Raw genomic sequence first — 24,781 nt, 5'->3', positions numbered from 1 at the left:
GGCGCGCGCGCGTGTATCGTCGGCGTCCGCTACTTGCAGCGAGGCGCATTGTTGCGCGCGCCACTCCCTTCGTATACGCAGCGATACCATCGTCGAAATTTCTATTAGCGTTTCCGCGACTATTAATCCGATTCCGCTCAGACGCCGCGGAACCGCGTCTGAATGGCGGCGGCGGTGAGATCGCCGGAGCCGATCAGCGTCGCGATGTCGTCCGCGAAATTACGACGACGTAATGATAGCTCGATACGATCCGAAAGAATCGTCGGACAACGGGCGGACATTACGATGCAAATTAGGGGATGCCGCCACAGCCGTCCAGGGGTGGTTCAAGCCGCCCGTACCACGTCGCGTTCGCGTCAACCCTTGCGAGCGATGTCAAATACCTTGCCGCGCGAGCACGCGCGGCGTATCAGCGTCGCGAGCGAGCCTGCCCTGCCCTGCCCTCGTGCGCAGATACTATCGCGGGAATTGCTCTTAGCGTTTCTCCAGCTGCTAATCCAATTCCCATGCAACGCGCACTTCAGCCTCGCGCCGATTGCAAGCAGTAGTGGCGGCCCTACGAGCGAGACCAGACGACTGATCCTGGGATAAGAAGTTGACGACCGACTTGGAATAAGAGAGGATGACGAGCTGCAGCGACTATCGCCGGGAATAGATGTCACACGAGAGTTTCCTATCGGGGAGTGCGCGCGCGAGTCGCTCGTCTTCCGAATTTGACGGAGGTAATCGTGGATTCCTCCTCCGTGTCGCCCTCTTCACGGTCGACTCCCGTTGAACTTTCCACGTTCGAGTTATCTCATATTTTGACTGTACAGCGAAATGTAATTATGGAGTATAAGTGTCATATCTCGTAAATATCATATGTCAAGTATATTATAATACAAGTTGAAAAATATTATAATACAACGTGGCTCTCTTACACACACACACACACACACACACATACATATACCGATGACCACGCATGATGTGGATAACAAACCAAGACGGATATCATAATTTATAACAACTTTACATGTTTTCTTTAACGACTGATATGGGTCTATATTTATCTTAAACGTGTATCCTAAAATTTATATCTCATCACAAGTTTCAAATCAAATTAAAAATCATCGTAACTGCAAACGTACCACTGACAGCGACATTTTAAAAGTTGATATCAGATGCCTGTTTCTTAGACCTGTGCAGTTATTATTTTTCAAAACGAAACTGTGTCAATGAAGAAAACAAAATGAAACTATCACATCATTCCTGAGAGAAAAATATTATAAATGAAAATCTCTTTCCAGAAATTAAATAAATATAACGCGACTAAAGTCCCAAAAAATTCGAGCTTTCAAGAAAAATCGACTTTGTGTATCTAGCATAACACGTATATTAATTTATTTATTTCGACGGGGTTATATAGTCACTAATTGGTACATTTATCTTAAAAATTTGGTACACGAAAAGTGCTAACATATTATATTGTTTTTATTTTCTCTTTAAAAACTTCCTCTAAGACGGATGAAATTTAAAATACAAAATTTTACTTCAAGTCGGCTAAAATGCACAAATATGTGCTCATATATTCCGTAATGTTTTAATAGTCTTGACGATATTTTGCACACTTATTTATCGCATGCGCTTCCTCTCTTATTCGACGCCCGAAGGATCCTCCGATAAAGGGGCATATATGATCGATAGATTCCGCGAGGACTGAATTCCAGCGTTATTCGCGCTCCCAGATCGTCGTCTCGTCGCGCCTATCGATAAAAGTATTTCGCAGCTCGCAGGAATACATCGCGGTTTTCAACGAGCACCTTTGTCGCTTGCGCGAGATATCATCCCCGTCGCTCATCCTCACGTGAAATATTGCTATATTGATATATATATATATGCGTGTGTGTGTGTGTGGTGTGTGTGTGTGTGTGTGTGTGTGTGTGTATCGCCTGCGCGAAATGTATTCCGGCAGTAAGAGAGAGAGAGAGAGAGAGAGAGAGAGAGAGAGAGAGAGAGAGAGAGAGAGAGAGAGAGAGAGAGAGAGAGAGAGAGAGTGAGAGAGAAGGAGGGAGGGAGGGAGAATCTTTCTCTCTGGAAAAATATCTCCGGTCGCGCCCGATACGACGGCAGAACAAGTAACGGAAATTGTGAGATAGTGCTGAAAACTTCCACATACAATGAGCGCCAATCATAGCGAATCGTATCGTGGGAGTTTGGTAGATTGGGAAGGGTTGAGGGGAGCGGAAAACCTTTCAGTGCGGAACATTGTCGCCCGGAGAACAAAATCTTGCCACGATGGATATTCGAGAGGGATCGGCCTTCTTGAGTTTACCCACATAATAGCGCTCCATCGGTGGGTATCTAATTTCCGTCGCCATGCAAGATACCGTTTCTTTACTTTGTATACGTAGTCTTTACATTAGGCGAAGAGTCTTACATGAACGTCCCTTGTCTCCTCCTCACGGCGGGTTAACTGAGATACGATACTTCCAAGATACACGCGCTCGTGTCGCGATTTTTATATCGTCTCGTCGCGCAGCGTTTAACATCCTCGGCTCTCGATCGCGCGACATTTGATCGTTCTTGAATTAGAGACTCGCGCTCGGCGAATATCCCGAGACAAATTTTGACCCCGCTTGGCGATATTCCGATGTACGACGTCGCGAGGAGCTGTGTCAATGAAATATTTATTTAATTATTACCAGGAAGTATTCTATCCAAAGAAAGAAAATATAAAGAAATGAAAAAAAAAGGAAAACAAGGATAAGATGAAATAATGAGGAATTTTCTTTGCCTACTTTGAATTTTTCGCTCGGATTATTTTATATTTTTAATCTAAAACGAAACATAATTATATAATATAAACATTTTATAAGTGTTATATGAGATATACATTATCTGAAAAGTATCATAACATACAATATGGATCATATCGTGAGTGATCCACACGACATGAGCTTTTACGAAGAGAATCCGCATTTTGCATCGGTTATCAGATAAAATATATCACTTATCTGCGATCTACAATTTTTTCTGTTTTTTAATAAATTCCTGCAAGTGGCAGTTTATATCTATCGTTCTTCCACGGAGCGAATGAACGATATCTAAATTACTCTTGCTTCGTCTCGCTTCGCTCGATGTCTCAGAACGCGCTCTTAAAGAATGCGTCGCGCCGACTAGCCGCATCGCACGAGTGACACGTGTCTCACATATTTCTAACACGTTTGTTAGCCTACGGGCTAATTCCATCCACGAGCAGCGCGAGCATTCCGCGCGAAAGTAATGGCCGTGGCCGCGCGGTAGCCTTAGGATTTGCAGCACGCGTGTCAAATGTTCGCTACGGTCACGCGCGCGTCTCGAGTGCACTCTATCCCCATCAGCTTCGCGAATCGATCGACTCGCAGTAGCCGCTGCCGATTCAACAGTGGAGAAACGTCAGGAATGCCTTTTCGCTTGACAAAGTGAACCTTAGCCGAGCGTCGTAAGTAGCACTTTGCTACGAAATACGACAAGTGAGGACTTCATTTCCCCTTCGAGCGCTTCGAGTCATTTCACAGTTTTACAGCTCGCGATATCATACACCGACGAATGAACGAGACGATCATTTCGCTCGCGTTGCAAACGCGTGCCACCTTTCGCGACAAAGGATAAGGAGATCGCGAGAGGAGAACAAAATCGTCGGGGATCGAACGCGCTCCGGCCGGCCGCCGCCGCCGCTTGAACGACGACGACGAACAAAAGCAGATCCGGGAGATCACAGAATCGTTGATTGATGATTAACGGGAGCGGGCGACCGCACGAAAGAAGCGGGCGCAATTTGCTGATTCTAGTCGCGACGCGGCGCGCATCGATTTGCGGCTCGTTCGCTCTCGGCAGAGGCGCCGTAACCGAGAGAGACGACGGCTGTGGGATCGCAGGGAGAGGCCGAGGTTAAGGTCTAGGGTACACGGTCTGCGGCCACGCAGCCCGGACTTATAATAGATGCACATGGCGTACTGCCAACGGCGAGGCGCCACAATATTGCCGCTTAGTCACCTCGACCGAGCTCCTCTTTGTCCGCGGCGCGGGTGAGAACGCGCCGCCCCGGCGATGCGATAAATAACAGAAAGCGCCGCGGAAAATCTGAATATTTATGAGAGAATTCGGTAGACCGTCGCGACCCGCCCCGTCTTCTTCTCCCCAGCTCTCTCTCTCTCTCTCTCTCTCTCTCTCTCTCTCTCTCTCTCTCTCTCTCTCTCTCTCTCTCTCTCTCTCTCACGAGGACACGCGTGCAAGGAGTGCGGATTATCTTGCCACTTAGCGCTCGTCGCCGAGCGTTCATTTCGGAGTCCTTTTCAAGCGGGAGTTCGGGGCAATTTAGGGAGCGGCTCCGCGTCCGTCTCGATTATCGACGCGAAAATTCGCTTATCCGTCTGCGAAAGTGGACGGGAAAGAGAGGCCGTGGAAATCGTCTGACGGTATTTCGCTGGGGATACTCTCGGCGCGATATACTATCGAGGCAGCAGGGCACGCTTGGGGACGGCGCTTGAAAGAGGAATTTACCGTCGGGGAAATGTGATTTTTCGTCGCCCAGGCGCAAGGTAACTCCCCCCCCCTCTCGTCCTTTACAGCCGCTTGGAAAATAGCTCGGTATTACTCGGATTAAACCGGAGGTTTACACGATGACGGTTATGCAGGGTATTCTCTCCCTCTCCCTCTCTGTCTCTCTCTCTCTCTCTCTCTCTCTCTCTCTCTCTCTCTCTCACTCTCTCTCTCTCTCGTTCGCTCGCTCGCTCGCTCGCTCGTTCTCTCTCCGAGTATATCATACTTCTACAACGGTCGTTTGTGTTGTTATAATCTTCACGATAGGCTGGACATGTACGGAAACTTACATGTTAAGCTGTGATAGGAGCGGCGTGTAAGCTGCTTATAAGATCCATCGGTGTTCCAATATCGCGCAGCTAAGTCTCTTAACGTACCCGGTAACTTCCTCGGGCTCAAGGCAACTTCTCCGCACGTAGACAAGTGTTGTGTGTGTGTGTGTGTGTGTGTGTGCTAACTGTCTGCTCCTCCGTGGCAACACGCACCCCGCCGCGCGTGTACGACGCGCTCGCTCGCTCGCTAGCGGGTTTAAATAACGCTACGTGACTTTGAGAAGAGACAAAATAACAGAGCGACTTCGCGGCGCACAATGTTACGAAGGGAGCGCGGACGTGATCCGATAACGTTCCGATAATGTTTCTCGCCGCGGAGCTCTGGACGTCCGTTACGGCGGTTCTCTCTCGTCAAGAATCGCGGCGACAGTTCGACGTTTTCTCCGACCGCGAAGCTCGGGATATAACGAGAGAGAGAGAGAAAGAGAGAGAGAGAGAGAGAGAGAGAGAGAGAGAGAGAGAGAGAGAGAGAGAGAGAGAGAGAGAGAGAGAGAGAGAGGTACGTGAATTCCCGGCAGAATTTTCAGCTCCTCCGCGGCGAGGCCGATCGGAGGGCGAATTATAACGCGAGCGATGATTTACCGCGAGTATTCTGGGATGTTGCGATGCCTCCGAGGATCAAGATTCGTTTACCTGCGCCTTGGATCGATTCATCATGGAGCACCTTGCCTTTGTTCGCCGAATAAAAGCATCTTGCTCAGCTGGAATGATTCCGAGAAAACCGTCCTGTGCTGAAACCGCTTCGTAAAATCGCTCTCCGGGATGCTGATCGAATATCCCTTCTTCCCGTACTTTAAAAATGTTCGTTTCCCCACTTCTCTCATCCGTCACTCGCCTTTGACGAATGGTTCCGCCGATACTCCGTCGAGTTCCGACGAAGATAACGCCTCCTCATTTCCTCATTTAATTACTAAAAATATCAAATCGCTTCCATCATCCTAAGATTACCGCCGATCGCCGACATCAACCCGATCAATATCGAAGTCCAGCTCAGCGCATCGAAGGCTCGACAGTATAGACGAGTTTATTTTAGCCCTACGTTGCGCTGAGGTCGCTGTCGCTTCGCAAGTTACGGCTCTATAAGTAGAACGCGAAAAAGAGCGCCAAGCACGCGGATAACGCGCGCCTCGAACGAAAATTCAAAATTTTCGCCGCAACTTACCTCGGCGCAATCGCCATATCAAACACAGACGAAAATCAATTGAGCAAAACGCCGCAGGAGACGAGGAAAAGGAAGAGAGGAAAGGAGAGAGAAAAAGAGCGAGAGCTCTCTCTTTCTCTCTCTCTCTCTCTCTCTTTATCTCTCTCTCTCTCTCTCTCTCTCTCTCTCTCTCTCTCTCTCTCTCTCTCTCTCTCTCTTTATCTCTCTCTCTCTCTCTCTCTCTCTCTTTCTCTCACGCGACGCGAATTGCAAGTCAAACAACTAATTGCTAAATGGTCCACGAATGGTGCATGCAGTCAGGAGAATATCGGATGGCGCCAGACAATTAGCTTAGTAAATTTCACGAAGAACTTCTTCGCCAGAACACATGGACGAAAGGAGCCACGAAGAGAGCGCACTGAGAGAGGAGGAGGAGGAGAAAGAGAAATAGAGAGAGAGAGAGAGAGAGAGAGAGAGAGAGAGAGAGAGAGAGAGAGAGAGAGAGCGGGAGAGTAGAGACGACGTCGGCACGATCGAGTTAACTTTAATTGCTCGCTTGGCTACATAATAAATGACACTGCAGACGCCGCGGCGAGAAATTATTTCGGCCTCGGCCTTACCGCCCCGGCGAATTTTGCACGCGAAAGTCTACTGGCGGAGGCCCATATCGACGGAGCCGCCAATTATTTTACGACGTCCAGGTGCACGATCCGTCACTCGTCCGTGTCACTCTCGACGCATCAGGATAGTCCTTCCGGCAGAATTTATCGTCGGAATCAAGCGGAGAATGCCTTTAACGAGAGTCACGAAATAACGTCCGAGGTGAAGTTGCTCGGCGCCGTATCGACGGGGAAGCTGCGCTTCTCAGGAGCAGCATTTCTATCTCGGGACAAGCTATTTATGTACGGGGAAATAAACGAAGAAATATATCAGGGACGCTCTCTTGTAAATAATCAAGTATTTCAAAGTGAAACGCATCTGAAATTGTACGCGGAGAAAACAGATTGAATAGACTGAGAACGAACGAATCAAACGCGTTTTAAGTTGAAGGAGACAGAATTTCTCGTTTTTATAAACCAAATTCAGTTTAAGGAGCCAGAAATTATGGACTTTTCAATTGAAACGCCTTTGGCACGTTCACTCCTTCGGAAATTCTTTTCTCCGTATGTATCCCCAATATTTATATATACTTTATTTTACTTGCTTCGGAAATTAAAGCGAAGGCGAAAAAAATTCGCATGGATACGAAATATTGATTAAGCTCCGGGTTTTTTTTACTACCTACTTCGCTGCATCTTTCCCTTTCTTCTCTCAGGGAACAACCGGTTCTGCCGAAACACCGCGGAACTGATCAGAATCGGTAGATGCAATTTCATGATTCTTATTAGAGCATGCCTGGAATTAAGTCGCCACGACGCTCTTCCGGCCGAAGTGCTCGATACGTCGCCACTCTCTCTCCCTCTCTTACATTTCTCACGTTTTTTTATCCACCGTAATTTTTTTATAATTTTTTTATTTATGACAACGACGGCTATGTCTGTACATCACTCGCCGGCATATGAATGCGTATTTTGCCGAGCAAATTATCGCGATCGTTTTGAGGAACTCGTCCCGCGTGACAGACCGATTCTTTTCTCTCTCTTCTCTCTCTCCTATGTTATTCCAAAGCCGGGACATTCGCCGATCTTTACGCCGAATCTGCACAATTATGTAATTTTTTTTAATGCAAAATGTCGTCTCCTGCCTTTTGCTCTTACTTTTACAGGATTGCTCTTTTTGTAAATCCCTCAGCCATGGGCGAGATATTACATTCAGCGTGCCGTGCCTACCGGTTTGTTACACGCATTAAACGTTTTTGTGCAAGAACGTTTCGTTCTTGTGCCCGGAGATCTCATTGTACAATCAAATTACTGTCTTACTCTCGTGCTTTTTACGTAACCAGAATGCGAACTGCCTGCCAGCCTGCGTGCGTGCGTGCGTGCGTGCGTGCGTGCGTGCGTGCGTGCGTACGTGCGTGCATGCGCTGAAATAAATCTGGTTCGCCAACGTGATCAGCGCTCGTTATGGCCACTTTTTCGCACGATTTCGCGCAGACACTAAAGCGGCAAGACCGTGAACGGGGGTGAACGCGGCCGAGCGGGCGAGAACGGATATATGTTTTACAATTGTGTATTTTAGTGTTCTGTATAATTACATTTTCATTGAACACAATAATTCCTCATTAGCATGCGCGTTAAATATTATTGCTTTATCGAACACAATTCGCATCACGGATTATGCAACATTCATAACACACACATTTATCATAAAATATATGTACAATAAAACGCACGCGTGATGTGAATCGTAATACATTATGGCCTCCTATATAATTGTAGCAATTTCTTTTTTTCCATTTGGAAACATTGTGATGTATCTCACGTTAATCCTTTGATGCATGATGGTAATCCACGTTACTGTCTAAACTTCTTTACTTTTTGGCCGTTTGTTATCTAATTAACGCATTTAGATCGGTTCTTTTGCATTTTACTGATATCTTAGGGATAGAAGAATATAAAAAAAATAGTTTAGGAGGACTTGTTATTTATTGCAAAAGTTTTATAAATAAACAAAGAGCAAAAAAACCTATTTTTTTCTGGGATCTCGGATTCGTGATCAGCGACCCAAAAAACCATTGTATACTAAATTTCATAAATAATAGATCAACAGAAAAATGTATGCTTCGAAGAGTTACGTGATACGTGATACGTGTATAACAAGCGAGTTACATATATGTAAAATAGTATATGTTGCATAAACGTTAGTCATTTCAAATATTTCACAAATTTATATATCCCCAAATCTTGTCATATCAATTCAGCGTAAATATCAGATTTACTCTGAAAATACATTTTTAATCCTGATAAGTTCACCACTTCACTTCAGTCGAGAATATTATATTAAAACAAAAATTCGATTTAGTTTCTGTATAGAGCATGAAGTTTATAATATTTTTGAAAAGAAAATAAATTTTTCTTTCGAATACATGATAATGAGTTCTTCTAACATTTGTCACGAATATACTTAGGAGAGTATTCACGAAGAAAATGATGTCCTTTATTGAAGACAAGCATTACTTGAGAGACGGAAGACTAAATTATCACTTTTCTTAGCGATATACAACGAAATGATATTTTTCTCTGCACGCGTGAACAGAATCAGTATCGTTTGTTTCAGAATGAACATCAACTCTCTCTCGTGTTTCCCGAGTTGTCTAAATTTTTTATAACAACCGAACATTCGCAGTGTAACAATTGCAACAAATTGCTTCCGTTCGGAGCGACTTTGAATATTCGCCGTTCACACGTTCATAATTTTTCTCACCTCCGCCCCTGTCTCTCCTCCTTTCTCTTTGTCCCTCTCCGCCTTTAAATTGTTAAGAACAAAGGCGCGCGGCTCAGCTTTTTCCAGAGTCGGCATTGCCATCGGCCCAATCGTCCCACTTTCTGTCGCACATCGCAGATCGCAGGTGCGAGTAGGATCCCAACTTTTCTCTATTCCCTCCCCTATCCTCTCCCCGTCCTTCCCCACATTTCACCCACCATTCTCGCTTCTCTTTTGCGCCGTCCGCCTTTTTCCTTATCCCGTTCTCGGAACAAGGGACGCTTAAAGCACTTCCATAGAGAGACGACTAATTAGAGCGATTTAGCGTCCGTCGACGGCGTTTATTTGGAATGCAAATGTCGTGAGACCGACCGTCGTTCTCTTCTTCCTTCCCCTCCCCCTCTCCCATTCCACCCATATCCCCCATCATTCTCCATGGCGTATCGCCGACTGATAAATGTCCGGAGGACTTTATCGCGACGCCAGTTACCGCGCCTTGTCCGAGGATGAAAATTGAAAGGGCCTGAAAAGAGCATGCCATTTGTACCTCTTCATTCGCGCGCATTCTCTCTCTCTCTCTCTCTCTCTCTCTCTCTCTCTCTCTCTCTCTCTCTCTCTCTCTCTCTCTCTCTCTCTCTCTCTCTCTCTCTCTCTCTCTCTCTTGCGGCGCGTCAGAAGAGAAGAAACGGCGGAGCAAATGACAAAACGTCACGATAAGGCAATTATTCGTTTTCATAATTCGGAGGCGATTCAGAACGGCTGTTATCTTGTTTTTCCCTTTTCTTGCGCGAATTTCATCCTGCCAAAAGGTCTCCTCCGAGCGGAAAGATGGAATTATGAAACAGCTGCGATTTAATGATGACGACCGAGTCAATTATGCGGCGGGTTTTCACGCCGGCGGACTTTTCTGTGAAGTGACTGCGGCAAGAATCTAAATAGAGCAATATATGTGTCGTAACTCGCGCGCGCGCGCGCATACACACAACGGCGAGCGCAATCCCGAGCGTGTGCACGCAGTCGCGCGACTCTTTTCGCGACTGGCAAAATCCGTCCGTCGTTCGCGAATAGCGCCGCTCACGCGAAACTTTTTCTCGCACGCCAGTAGCAGCACTTTTGGCCGTAATTACGGCAACAAAAACAAGTCGAACGTTTCGCGCAGCTGCGCACACCGTAAAGCGTACGCCGCATCGGATAGTATCGCCGCGAATGGATAATCCGAATTTACGTCGCGTGAAAATGAATGTTTTAATTGACGCTACCGTCGTTTGCTGTTTTATATCGCGCTGAATACGATCGCTTGTATCAAACGGATCGCGTGCACGCGCTCCCTCCCTCTCTCTTTCTCCGTGGCAACACACACGGCGCGGGAGAACGTCGAAAAATTTCGACGGGCGCGAGAAACGCTTGTTAATAATTAAAACCGCCGTTACGCATACACCGTGAAAACTGCGGCCGCAGTTCGGGAAAGCGTTAAACTGCCTGGTCGCGGTCGTGAATATAAACGCTGCGCTCTCTTCTCCTCCCCCCCCCCCCTCTCTCTCTCTCTCTCTCTCTCTCCCTCTCTCTCTCTCTCTCTCTCTCTCTCCAACTAGCCGTATGAATTGGCCAAATATACGTAGTTATGCGCGTGCTTTTCTTCCCCACCGCGTAACTTTGCCGGGGACGTTCCGCGGTTCGTTAACCCCTGGCGGATTAATATCGTTTGCCGTGTAATCCTTCCACGGGAGACGAATTTTTCACTCTGGCAAACGACGCTCTCTCGCTCTATCTCCCCGTCTCCTTCGTCTCTCGTGTTTCTCTCTCTCTCTCTCTCTCTCTCTCTCTCTCTCTCTCTCTCTCTCTCTCTCTCTCTCTCTCTCTCTCTCTCTCTCTCTCTCTCTCTCTCTCTCTCTCTCCTCTCTCTCTCTCTCTCTCTCTCTCTCTCTCTCTCTCTCTCTCTTCCTCTTTTTCTCTCTCTTTATCCCTGTAATGGTCAGACCCTTGCGAGAGTCACGCCGCTTAAGCTTGCGACGCGCCTCCCAGCGGTTTCCTTGTGATGACACGCGTGCATACAGCGGCTAAAAATATAAGATATCTTTTTAATCTCAAACAATCTCCGCGGGCTAATGGTCCCTCAGATGAAGATATTCCCAGAGATTCCGCAGGTTCCTCCCAGCTGCTCGAAGATGCAGACGTCCTCGCGAATGATAACGTTCTACGACGCGGGAAACAACACCGTCTCCGATTAATAGGTTCGCTCCTTTTGTTTGCAATTTCAGAAAATATGTGTCTTCCAAAAGTCCCTCGAGGATCTCTCCTCGCGGATGGCCGGCGCCGAGGCGATTCAGAGCGGCTGGCAGAATCCAAACGACGCCAACGAGGCGACGGAATTGCTGGAGCAGTTGCAGAAATTCGGCGAGCGACTGGTACCTATCCAGAGAAACATCGAGGACGCGAACGACCAGGCGAGCGTCTTCGCGTCGAGCAGCGTCATCGTTTCTCACGCTTTACTGGCGAAACTCGAAGATCTGAACACCAGGTATGCTTTAACGGCCGCGTAAAAATTTATCGCGCGGTCTTAGCGCTTCCGAACGAAACTCTCTCGCGCGCGCGCGCGCGCGTCCTCTCTTTCTCTCGCATGCGTGTATACGAGGTGTGTCTCGAGACCGCGATGCACTTAATTTTAATGACAGATTCTACCGGAGCAATCCGCAGGCCGGATCTCTCGGTCGATATCGAGATCCTCCTCCGAGAAAGTAGAGAAACGATAGGTGCGCGATCGCGCGAAAATATCCGCGTGAGATATCCTTTTTACGAGCGTCTAAGGTTCCGAGACGGTGTACAAAGCGTTTCTCTTTCCGCTCCTCGAGAAGCCACTTTGTTTTACGTGCTGGGTATCGTCGGTACATCGTGACGGGTTCGGAATTGGCACACCAGGCTTATTCCGAGGCGAGCCGCCTCGTAAAACGGGGGACTTTGATTTTGGGACGCGCAAGACGGGGTTAACTTTTTCATGTATCTTCGCAGGTGGAAGGTGCTGCAAGTCGCAGTTGACGAACGTTACAAGTTGCTAAGCGGATTCGGGAAGGATGGCAGCACTCCGGGTAGTCAGGCTTTCCTCGCGAGCAGCGTAGAACCACCATGGGAGAGAGCCCTCACACCCGCCAAAGTGCCTTACTATATCAAGTAATCGATCCTCCTTGCATCTCGTACAGTCGCCTCAAATTTCCCAAATCGCCGCGACGCGCGGTTACTCCGAAGGCGAGGCCGAGACTCCCAAAAGGAGAATGCTGACTCTTCCGGATTTATTTATTCAGATCTGCATCATATTTGCTTATCGTCTAATTTATTTGAACGATTATTTGATTTATTCGATTTGCTTAAGAATTTCGACTGCACTCTCTACCAAAGCGATTTTAGAGTTGCGTCATCTAAAACATAACATTACTTCAGTTGTATGTATCTAAAATCTAAAATGGAAGAATGTCGACCTCTGTTACTTCGCATAGTTGACTCCCGAGAAGCTTAATATCTGAGACAAAATCGTCTTCTTGTAGCCATCATTTGGAGACTACGCATTGGGATCATCCGAAGATGATTGAGCTGATGTCTTCTCTCGCGGACCTAAACGAGGTTCGCTTCTCCGCGTACCGAACCGCCATGAAGCTGCGCACCGTACAAAAGCGACTGTGCCGTGAGTATCGCCTCACCCTTGGTGATCAATCATACCTTTATCGCTGATTAGTCAGCATCGAGCGTTCATTAACTGTCACCATTTTCTCGATTAATCACGCGCATCCACGATACATTGTGTACACACAATACATTAATGTAGAAATTACTGTTCTCCGAGAACACATAATCATATACGTATATATTTATCCTTCTATCGTTTTAGTGGACATGCTGAGCCTCGCCACCGCGTTGGCACAGTTTGATTCACACGGGCTTCGGGCACAGAATGACAAATTGATCGACATCCCCGACATGGTAACAGTACTGACATCGCTGTACGAAGGAATCGCAGTGGACAACCCGGCACAGATGTCTGTGCCGCTTTGCATTGACCTGGCCATCAATTGGCTCCTCAATGTATACGACAGGTACGTTAAGCGAATATGCCTGCTTAAAGAAGCGAATTCAACTCGTATCTCGTTTCTTCTTATTTCCTTCGTCAAACTTGCTCAGTCAAAAAGTTCAGTTCGATTCTTCAGTCAAATTTTACTTGTCCTATGCAGTTGCTCCTCGTTAACACTCAGAGAAGTTTTATTTTTCAACTTCTTTTTATGCCTTACCTTTTTCTGCCTTATTAAAAAATGCGGCTTTAAGATGCCAATGATCATCATTCTATGCACACACCAAAAATAAATCTTTAATGTAAGAAACATCTATTGAAAAAATATATCACATTTGAATTTTTTGACTGACTCGGTATACCGCTGCACCTATTGTCGTCGAACAAATCGGGGCTGTCTCTCGAGGCAGCGAAGACAATAATTAACTTGTTATCGCGTCTATTAACAAGTTTTACAACAAGTTTTACAACGTTGACGTTGCCATTTTCAGCCAACGAACCGGCCAGATTCGAGTTCTTTCGTTCAAGGTCGGGTTAGTCTTGCTGTGCAAAGGGCATTTGGAGGAAAAGTATAGATGTGAGTAATACATGAAAATCCCGCTCACTGTTAGTCTGTAATATGTTTAGAACACTCAATAACGCTTTCGCGCTACTTCCAGATCTGTTCCGTCTGATCGCGGACCCCAACAGGTTGGTGGACCAGCGCAAGCTGGGACTGCTGCTGCACGACTGCATACAAGTACCGAGACAACTGGGCGAAGTCGCGGCATTCGGAGGATCGAACATCGAGCCCAGCGTGCGCAGCTGCTTCGAGAAAGCAGGCAAAGATAAGAACGAAATAGAGGCGGTGCACTTTTTGAGCTGGCTGCAGCAAGAGCCACAGAGCATGGTGTGGCTGCCCGTGCTGCACAGACTGTCTGCGGCAGAGACCGCGAAACATCAAGCCAAATGCAACATATGCAAGGAATATCCCATCATTGGGTTCAGGTGAGACGTGTGATTCGATAATTGAATGATTCATTTTTACGGTGACAATGCGTACACAGGATGCTTCGACATCGTTGAAACGTGCTGACGTGAAAATGATTTCGCTTGCAGGTACCGCTGCTTGAAATGCTTCAACTTCGACATGTGTCAGAATTGTTTCTTCTCGGGACGCAAGGCGAAGAATCATAAGCTGACTCATCCCATGCAAGAGTACTGTACGGCGGTAAGGCGTTTATTTATTGACACTTCCGTTAAATGTCATTTGAGGAACAGAGAGAACGAAGTTTGTGTGTATATATATATATTGAATAATATTTGTCGCTTTGCAGACTACATCTGGTGAGGACGTGCGCGACTTCACGCGAGCATTGCGTAATAAATTCAAGTCCAAACGATACTTCAAGAAACACCCTCGAGTTGGCTATTTGCCCGTGCAAACTGTCCTGGAAGGAGATGCGCTAGAGAGCCCGGCGCCTTCTCCCCAACACAGCTCGCTCAGCCAGGATATGCATTCCCGTCTGGAGATGTACGCCTCTCGACTCGCCGAAGTCGAGTTGTCACGCACGAGAAGCAACTCCACCCCGGATAGTGACGACGAGCACCAGCTAATAGCGCACTACTGTCAGAGTTTGAACGGCGGCGACAACGTTAATATGCCGAGAAGTCCAGTCCAAGTTATGGCTGCGATCGATGCCGAGCAAAGAGAAGAGCTCGAGGCGATGATACGAGAACTCGAAGAAGAGAATGCGACGCTGCAGGCGGAATACGAGAGATTGCGCTCCAAGCAGACACCGGGATCGACACCGGAGGACGGTCACAGCACTAGACAGCCTGACTGTGATATGATCGCGGAAGCCAAGCTGCTGAGGCAGCATAAGGGAAGATTAGAAGCGCGTATGCAATTACTCGAGGACCATAATCGCCAATTGGAGGCGCAGCTGCAGAGACTCAGACAACTTTTAGACGAGGTACGGCAGAGTAAAAGACCCGGCACGTTGTGTATCTTTATTTTTTTTTTTATTTGCGAGAGAAATTCAGTTCGTGTAACAGTTCGTGTGACGACCAGATGAAAACTCAATGATAAAAAGTATGATATCTCTGCCAAAAACGTTCGTTTGAACATTCAATTGCATTGAAACTCGGTTGAGATAACTGAGACTTGTATTGATAATCGCTACTTGAAAATTGCCTTAAGTGATACTCAGATTTGAATTTAGAGTCGGATGTGTCTCCCGGTTGAACTGCGAATATAAGTGCAGTGTCATATTTATTATACAATTTAAATGAAAAACACAAATCTAATTCTACGCTCAGATCTAAGTATCTTACGTGAGATAAATTTCAAACAACGACTATTGATACAAGTCTGAGAATAATTGATTCAGTAGAAAGTTTCTATAGGAATCTTTCTGTTTTTACAAACAAATTTTCATCTAGTCTAGGCAACAGCAAATTCAGTTACATTAACGAAATTTTCCTCTTTTCCTATGATACTCTTGATTTTGTAGCGATCGAAAAATGATTTACAAAATAGATACATCAAGCTGATCACATCTGAAATGTTCTTTTAGCCAAACGCGTCTTCACCATCGAAGACCGGAACTTTGCAAACTCGAAGTGTGACAGCATCACAATTGGCAACCGATTCTCCGGCGAAGATGAACGGCCATTATCATGATTCTCCAGGTATATATAACCGTATCTGAATCTTGACTGCTGAACTCTTGGGAAATATACGAACTCGATGGGAAATATGATGTCTTAGATTATACATTGGGATCTCTTCTCTCTCTTATAATTTGGGTCTGCTAATAATATATTCAATCGGACTATATAATGATTATACTATATCATACATATTCATTATAACTCGTACGCACAACAACCGGATGTAACGCCTTTCTGGTGGTGCTACACTAACTGCACATTAATACAGCGAAGACTCGATGAAACTTCGATCAAGCGGATTAAATAGAATTGGTCACTTTGGATAAATCTCATACGTTTTGATACATTTCTAACACACATTATCAGCTTCATTATCTTCGAAACATAGCGAATGAAAATTTGATAAATCAATAGACTCGCAGAGTATCATGACACTGATCATTCGTCATCTGCGAAGGGAGTGCCTAACGTATACACATGTGTAAACATATACATATTTAATAATACGCACTGAAAGTTAGATAAGCTTATCGCTGTTGGGTATATGGACATAGGTGGTGGAGGCTCAAACGAGGGCAGAGTGAGCAGTTTAGAGAGACCACCACCGCCGCCGCATTCTCACAGTGTCGCCCACAATGTGGGCAATCTCTTGCACATGGCAGGTTCGTTCTCAAATCTATACGTGAATTTGATCGTGTGTCAATTATGTAGCATAATATCGATTCTCATGCCCGCGACCTCCGTAATGCACGTGTCACTTCCGCTTGAGACAACGAAATAACATTGCTTTCCTGTTTTTTTCACGCTACAGGATGGATGTAAGGTGAGACCACTATGCTTCTTCTTTCTTAGGTGCTTCTAAAGCTCGTCGAGAAATACTTTATCGATGGCGACGTCGCCATCGGTGGTGCGACTTATTAATTGCGCGTTAAATTAACGTCGAAATCTATATCTCTGTGTATCGTGTATGGCGCCGTGTCCCTCTCTTCGACTCATTCCATGCTTCTCTCCACTGTGCACGTCCGAATGTGTGCATGTCTCGGTTATCTAATACGGTGTAAAGTTGTTGTTTTAACAGCGCGTCTGTCTGGAGTTTAGAGTCCAAAAGCAGCGGCGAGAAGGCAGGCGAGGATGACAAAGACCGTCTCTCTTGATTTCAGGCGACTTAGGAAAAGCTGTGGGCGAATTGGTGACAGTCATGACTGAGGACACATCGAAGACGAATGGACAACGAGCACCACCACCTGCTTTCAAATAACGATCGCAATGACGACGTTTGTAATAATCAACGTCATTCATTGATGAGCGACGTTGATGCTAGACGACACTAGCAAGTCGACTAGCGAATCCAACGGCGCTACCCTCGATATTCGATACACGTTGTGGAGAACATTAATCGTAATCATCGACCAATAACAAGTCTGGCTCTAACGCATATCAGAGACAAGAGTACATGGTATATCTGCCGCGCAAATGCAGGGTCAGGGGACCCGTCCCAATGGTGGTTTTGGGTATTTTATAAGTTTTGATATATGTCGTTGTATAGCTGAATTATATCGAATAAGACGATTATGGTTTGGCTTACGGCGGTCCCCTGAGAGTAACTTTACTACATATTGACACGTCATATCATGAAACTAATCGTAATGAGAAAATCAATTGTTATGCTTGCTAGCTAAACTACAAACAGATTTAAAAGAAAAAAGAAAAAAAAGATATAATGAATATAAAGGATATACGGAAGGAAAAAAATATCATTAACAATGCATGCAAAAGCAATGTATCAAATCACATAATCTATATAGGTCGTAGCTTGTATTTACATACCCATTCTGTTCACTGCCACGGGCTCTTCCTCGACGTAACTTACACAATGTACATGTTTGCGACTCTAGACGACATATAACGGGAAATAGACAGAAATATATCCATACTTGACCCTTTTCTGGTACCCGGCGCTCTTGGAATTTAGTGATCAATGAACACGGAACCTTTTATAATCGATGATAAAGCAGAATGACGCGCATTACAATTTTCAAGTTTATTTTTTACCCAGTTACGTGATTTTTCATATTTTCTAAATGAATTTAAAAACGGCAATGTCTATTATTTAAGCCTGCCGAATGTTACTATATCTAAGAGTATATGGATAAGTACTTAACTAACAAACTTGTAGGCTGTATTCTGATATGTAATAAAGTTGTCTAGAAAATACTTGATCGCGATATTATTCAAGTGCGAGCTGCTCACCGTGGTTCTGTTATTAAGTGACCGGTCTGCACACACATACACACACACACACACACACACACACACACACACACACACACACACACATGTGCACACATACACACAGATAGTCACACATACACAATCAGCCGTTTCGAGCGGATAACTTTTATATTCTAAATGAATTAAACGCGCAGCACATATACATATATACATATATACACACACACACACACATATATATATATATATATACATTTCTTTATGCATATCACAGATGCCATAAATTGATAATGCTATTGTGTCAGTTCTGATGAGGATGCCGCTTGCGAAATGTAAAATACATATCTTCAAGGAAAAGAGAAGGAAAGAAAGAAATATCACATATTTTACCAACTTGACGAGCATCGTGAACTACGAGTACTACGAATTGTTATTCGCCGTCGTTAAGTCACGAGAAGATTAATTTTGCCGGACAGAGTGTTAAACGATCGAATACGTTTCCAAGCTCCAGTCTGTAATTTGTTGAATGATTGTTGGTTTTGCGATTTCATACATTAATATAACGCATTAAAAGTCTAGAGATATTAGTCATATAAAAATAACAGGTAACTATGTTGCTTGTAATATATTGTAACATGACTGAAATGATATGGGACAAAATGCTTAAATAAAAATAATACAATATATATAAATCCCTCCGGAGTGTTCTTATCTCTTCTCCAGCTATGTGTATGTATACATCACGTGATTAGGCACGACGTTCTCATTGGAGTGCGATAAATGAAGATAGATTGCCACTCACGAAATTTTACTGTTGATCAATTGAAACGAGAGAAAAAAAGAGTTGGATGAAACATTAAAAAGGCATCACACAACTAGATACGCTGCCTCGCATGCATCGGTTTACAGCTGTTCATAATTTATTTGCTACTTCCTCCTGTCCGTTCTCCGCGCGCTACAGCTGAGAAGAGACGTCAGGCTGTTAAATGTGTTTCTCGCTTAGGGAGCTACCACCTGCGCTTTGGGGGAAACCTTGGCGCGTGCCTTCTTTGTTTAATATAAGGGTCAATGTGATAGCAACCTTTCTATGGAAGACTATGTTACATCGCCAGGCACACACCGTGGGTATAGCAGATGTTCCGAATGTTATATTTACGAGACTCGAGCAAGATTCGAGCAGAAACACATACAGAGTATCAAATAAAACGATTTCGATTACAGTACATGTCGTCATGAGTTTTTGTTTTATAACGCAATTTTTCTTACAGTGTTTTCCCATCTGTTATAATTTATATGAACTAATTTGATCATAAAAAATAATCTCATCATTTTACTTTAATTTATTCAAATCTTTAGATATATTATTAGTTATATTTTGAAATTTTTTTCAAATCGAAATAGATTATTATTTCGTTATTCTGCGTTTCTTTTTCTTTTTTCTTTTTAAGAATCTGCTAGTCGTGCGAAAGAGAATATGCGGAATATGAAATATAGGGAAGTTTTCTTCTGTGCTCTTATCTTTCATAGCCATTGAGGCAACATTGAAGCCGAAAAAGTTTATTGTTTCAATACTGTGTGCGCTGAATATAGGTCGACATAAAAACTAAATTCTCGGTCGGAGCATCCCTACGGTACAAGGACGTTGCCTGAACTGGTCTTCACTCAATCCGATTTTAATCATCCTTCGAAGGAAATCGTAAGTGAACCGGCAAGCAAGCAAAAAACTCGATAAACTGGTCTTGACTCCGTTCTGAATGCGTAACAGTTTTATTCACGGAATCATTTAGCACACGCACAAAAATGCAGTTCACGTTTTCACCTCAGAAAGCGTTATTAAATACGCTGTGCTTTAATAATATACCCTCGATACAGCGCGAAGCAAAATTTGATTATTTTCCGCGTATAACACTCTCCGTTATCAATAATGTTCATATGAATATAAAAGTATCATTCTCTTTGTTACAGACGTGGCAAGTGTTTATGAATTTTGTGAAATATCCCCGAATATAGTATCGTGGATTTACCAATAATATAATTTAATATCATCAACGAGAGAGAGAGAGAGAGAGAGAGAGAGAGAGAGAGAGAGAGAGAGAATTCTCAGAAAATAACGTGACATGCATAGTACAAAATTTCTCCAAAATAGCTCTCCAAAAACGAATATCAACATGCCTCAGAAGCACGCATTCTGTCAGGAATTTCACACTGGAATTAAAAAATATAGAATTTGCGTGATCACAGTGCAATGAAAGAGAAGCAAGTCTCGTAAGCAGAACTCGAAAAATATTGGGAGAATACACGCCTCGCACCTAAACACTTGGTACTTCACCGTCAGGTGAGTGCAAAAATACATTATAATTAACACGGAGGACGATCGCGTGCACGGCAAACATGTCTCACAGGCTTACGTTTGCGACACGTCCCGAGTCACGTTTCGATACGTGATGATGACGTTGACTCCCGAGTCTCTCTTGGCTCGCAAATAAAAATATTATAAAACACGCGCGGCGCATCGCACTGTCAAGGATATCGTCTCGTTCGCACCGTGATTTCGATTCACCGCCAATCCCGCAAAAAGAGCACGCCGCAACAAGGCCTTTGCCCTTAACGCTTCTTCGCGCGCGACTATACTCGCGAGTCGCGCGAATACACGCACGGTGTATGCGTGTTGGTGCTGCTCGTACGAGTGCCTCTCCGAGAGGTACTCTCGGAGAATACTCGCCACTTACGTACGTATGTGACCGCGACCTTGGCGCGCATCGCACCACTGCACGGTGCATTGTCTCACGCAATAGCGTAATGCACTTGGCAGCTGAGTGCGCGTGTGTGTGGTCCCTCTGTTATCGTAGATCGCGTTTCGAGAAACCTAAAGCGAATCTCGCACATTTCGATCAATTGATTTTCTATTATAAATAAGGCGAATGTGCCCGAATTAGAGAGTATCCCGATTTTCGTGATAATTGCACCTATACAAGTAATAATACAAGTAATGCGAGTCGATGTCCATCCTATAAACGTGTGTGTGTACTCTTTTCTTACATTTTATACGTCATCGGTTGTAACAAATTTCGAATAAAATTAAAAGCCGCATAGCGTAGATGGTAAATCGTCGTAAGCTACGAGCGTATTACTGTTTACTGACGATGACAATTCCTCGCCGACACTTTAGAAAATTGATATGATTTAATGTCTGTTAGGTTTTTATGTAGTTACTCAAGTTCATCAAAACTAAACTGCCGTCTCACTAAATGTCTATCTCGGTCATTTCTGAGAAAACATAAAAATGTTGAAATCTTTCCATAACTTAGAAAAATAGAATACAATTAAAAAATCCCACATATTAAAACTTCCCAACAAAATGAACTTTGTATGTGTCGTTAATTTGAAACGTATATTATTAATTTATTTTCACGATGGGGTTGCTCGATCACTAATTGGAACATTATCCTTATATGAACTCGCGGACAAATCGCAAAGGATGTACATACTTCATCTTCAGAACAGAAATAACGTTCCGCCAAAGACACATCTCGGGACACGTACGCCCGTTAAGATTTCCAATACAGGCGATTGAGTCATCGATACGTGACATACGTAGCAATGTGCGTAAACAGAAATTTAGTGCACATCGCGCGAAGGCCGATCGTCATCGATTTCAAATACGGCACACGTTTATCGGGTATCGAGCCAAACGCCCGACCATAATAATTACATTCGCATAATCAATGTTCTGGACGTAACACGCGAAGAGATAACGATATAACGCTTGTCTTTGTATCCATTTGCTTCAACATCGAAAAAGACGATAGCGCGCTTCTTACGCAAGAATACATATGTATTTCAGGCACGAATATTTCGACGCTCGAAAACTCGTCAAACACCTTGAAAGCGTTGTGCAGACTTTACGACATTGCGAAAGATTTATATAAAAGCGTGGACATCTCTTTCCTAGATATCTACGTATTATAAGATGCAATATGCGTGCGTTCCGGTATTTATCCCGCTTCGTGCGTAGACAGCGAGCGTAAACGAAAACGCGTGCACCGAGTAAAAGATGCAAACGCGGAGATATATAATATCGAAAAACGAGCACAGATTTCTCCGTTTTGCTTTACCGCATATATACACAGAGGCGAAGTTGTTATTAAGTGAATTCCTCGCATTCCTCTCGGTGTAGCACTGCTTTTCTCACGGAGCACTGAACGTCCTTAGAAGGCGGTAGAAATGCAAATAGACTAGAGCGCGGTCGTAAAACGTGCTGGCGCGAATATAGCGGGGGCATTCTTTGGGGAGAAAGGTGAGGGTGATTTGCGCGTCGTGAGTTTCGATGTTCCTGAATTTAAGCCGGATAAAACGCTAATTTCCACCTGTAAATTTACCGTTAAAATTCGGAACAGTAAAAAAATATTAAGTAATATAAAACAATAAAAAAGTAGTAAGTAGCATACTTACATCTGTGACATTAAATTATCCAGATTTGCAAAAGAACAGTTTTCGAGGAGGGAAACATAAAAATCGAAATACATACCTTGTATTTCGTAAAAATATATGTGTGTGTGTGTATATATATAAATTTTACTTAACACTTTATATATCCGCTTATACTTCCTTGAGCTTGTACCTTCAATGACTCATGTAATCCACTACGAGCTTATTCTTCCACGTTTACGTAACTCCTTATCGCGTATTTATATAAATAATAAATGACGACGTATACACCCGCGTTTCATTTTCTCGTCTACCGCGTGTGCACAGTGATATAAGAAATATACATCATAAATTCGGACGGGGGTCCACGCTTAAGCGTGTGATTGTCGATGCAACATTCGATACTTTTCCTCTTAACTTGTCGACCACGTTAAAACCGCCGTAACTTAGAAGCCGCGCCTTTTTACGCGTGCTTGCGCTTCATTTTACGCACCGTTCCGACACGTAGCAACAGTTCCCGAATCTTACGACGGCGATGTTTTTATCACCCTATACATATGTGAGCTCACATGCCGACGTGATACCAGTTTCGTTTCCAGAACGAGTTCCCGTCGTGCCGTCGCGCAGCGAACAATGAAGACCAGCCGGGTGAAGGCATACGAAGAAACCTATAGCCTATATCCATCGAAGGTTCCATGACCCAAAGGATACCTTTTTTGTTCCATGTAGGAAGACTGCGCGAGGCCTCGGAGAAGGTCGTCCGTTCTTCAACGATTGTATCCGAAGCCAGAGGATGAGCGCGTGCGCGCGAATTCCAGACTTGAAAATCGAGCAAAACACATCTTAACTCTATTTCTTATACTCGGGATTAAAGAGATTCAGCCTTCAGTATGAAGCTTCAAAGCAACCCCAAGTTTAAGTATCCCCTTTTCTCAGTTATCCCAGTCAGAACCACAACGTTGATTCGGCGTCGATGAGGATTGAATTAACGTTGACTCAACGTTTCATCGACCATCTCAACGTCAAATCAACGTCGAATCAACGTTATGATCGGATATAGACTTACCGCGAGAAAAAGAAGTAGGAGTAAGAGCTATTTCAACTTCTCTGAAATGTGCAGCACGATTTCCCTTCGATTGATTCAATTATGATATTGAATGTATGACCTTAATTTTTTGACTATCGAATTCTCGGATACCCACGAAACTGCGCGCTGGCTAAAAAATTGACGCAAAAATCGCGCGGCAATTGGGCGAAAAGGAGAAGCGGCTTTGAATTTTCATGCAGCGCTGGCTAGTTTCGAGCGCTAGAACATCGAGATGACTGACGTCATCTCCGGCTTAGCCGGAGAGAACAAGGCAGGCACGAAGCGAGATTCGAATTTCAGGTTAGGTGCGGCTTGAAATTCCTTCGTCGCTCCGGACATTGTTTCTCTCGTCATTCGAAATATTCATCAGTTTAGTTTTCTCTTTAGCTTTCTCTCATTTAGTTTTCTCTCATAACCTACAGTGTATGTGTGTGTGTGTGAGAGAGAGAGAGAGAGTCTTTTGCCACTTTTAAATAATAACTCGAATAAGAAGCAGATACAAAGTACGTTACCAGGCACCCAACGTCTCAGACACTTTTTCGAAAACGATGCATCCGTTACATCGCGTCGTTTTTCTCGATCTAGCGACCGCGACGTCCGTCTGTTCTAACCGTCTTCGTCTTCGCGCTTCGGCCCTGAAACAGAGATATATTTCGCGCCTGCTTTCTCTGCGAACGTTCACAGTCGAGGAGCAGAAAATTCAGCGAATGTGTAGAGGACGCACCTACGTGCTGGCTTCCAATGGCGCGAATTTCCCGGGAATATCGCGGCGAGTTCTCGCGAAGGCGCGGACGGCCTTTTCTTCTCGCCATGTCTCACCGAGGATCATCCGGCCGCCGTGTCTGACGTCACCTCCGGAGCGGCCTGGAGAACGGAGGTCACGTGTCGCGCGCCACCGGACGAAAGCTCGATACTCATGTGCGGCC

At 44.7% G+C, this 24,781-nt stretch overlaps 1 protein-coding gene and 1 long non-coding RNA gene across 9 annotated transcripts in view; one reads left to right on the top strand and one right to left on the bottom strand.

The window, feature by feature from the left end:
- The window catches only part of LOC105192226 (dystrophin), a 588,349-nt gene extending 570,027 nt beyond the window's left edge, over positions 1 to 18,322 (top strand). For 6 of the 8 annotated variants that reach the window (XM_025298140.1, XM_025298136.1, XM_025298135.1 and 3 more), the window contains 11 exons: positions 11,658 to 11,917; positions 12,406 to 12,564; positions 12,936 to 13,072; positions 13,277 to 13,481; positions 13,945 to 14,030; positions 14,113 to 14,440; positions 14,552 to 14,663; positions 14,770 to 15,408; positions 16,012 to 16,126; positions 16,663 to 16,770; positions 17,269 to 18,322. In XM_025298140.1, coding sequence (XP_025153925.1) covers positions 11,658 to 11,917; positions 12,406 to 12,564; positions 12,936 to 13,072; positions 13,277 to 13,481; positions 13,945 to 14,030; positions 14,113 to 14,440; positions 14,552 to 14,663; positions 14,770 to 15,408; positions 16,012 to 16,126; positions 16,663 to 16,770; positions 17,269 to 17,366 — 2,247 coding nt within the window. In that variant the 3' untranslated portion in view covers positions 17,367 to 18,322. Of the gene's footprint in view, positions 1 to 11,657; positions 11,918 to 12,405; positions 12,565 to 12,935; positions 13,073 to 13,276; positions 13,482 to 13,944; positions 14,031 to 14,112; positions 14,441 to 14,551; positions 14,664 to 14,769; positions 15,409 to 16,011; positions 16,127 to 16,662; positions 16,771 to 16,919; positions 16,932 to 17,268 lie in introns of all 8 variants that reach the window. The other 2 variants (XM_025298137.1, XM_025298139.1) reach the window with 2 other exon arrangements.
- A 2,106-nt stretch (positions 18,323 to 20,428) lies between these two features.
- Positions 20,429 to 24,742, bottom strand: LOC109504703 (uncharacterized). Its single transcript, XR_003112826.1, has 3 exons — positions 24,580 to 24,742; positions 24,368 to 24,490; positions 20,429 to 23,587 (listed from the first exon to the last, which is right to left on the bottom strand). It is a non-coding gene; the product is annotated as an uncharacterized LOC109504703 (long non-coding RNA).
- Positions 24,743 to 24,781: the final 39 nt, after the last annotated feature.

The sequence above is a fragment of the Harpegnathos saltator genome, unplaced genomic scaffold (genome assembly GCF_003227715.2).
Source record: "Harpegnathos saltator strain DR-91 unplaced genomic scaffold, Hsal_v8.6 scaffold208, whole genome shotgun sequence".
NCBI classification, from domain to species: domain Eukaryota; kingdom Metazoa; phylum Arthropoda; class Insecta; order Hymenoptera; family Formicidae; genus Harpegnathos; species Harpegnathos saltator.
The sequence above is the reverse complement of the archived record's forward strand: the minus strand, read 5'-3'. Positions and strand labels throughout refer to the sequence as shown.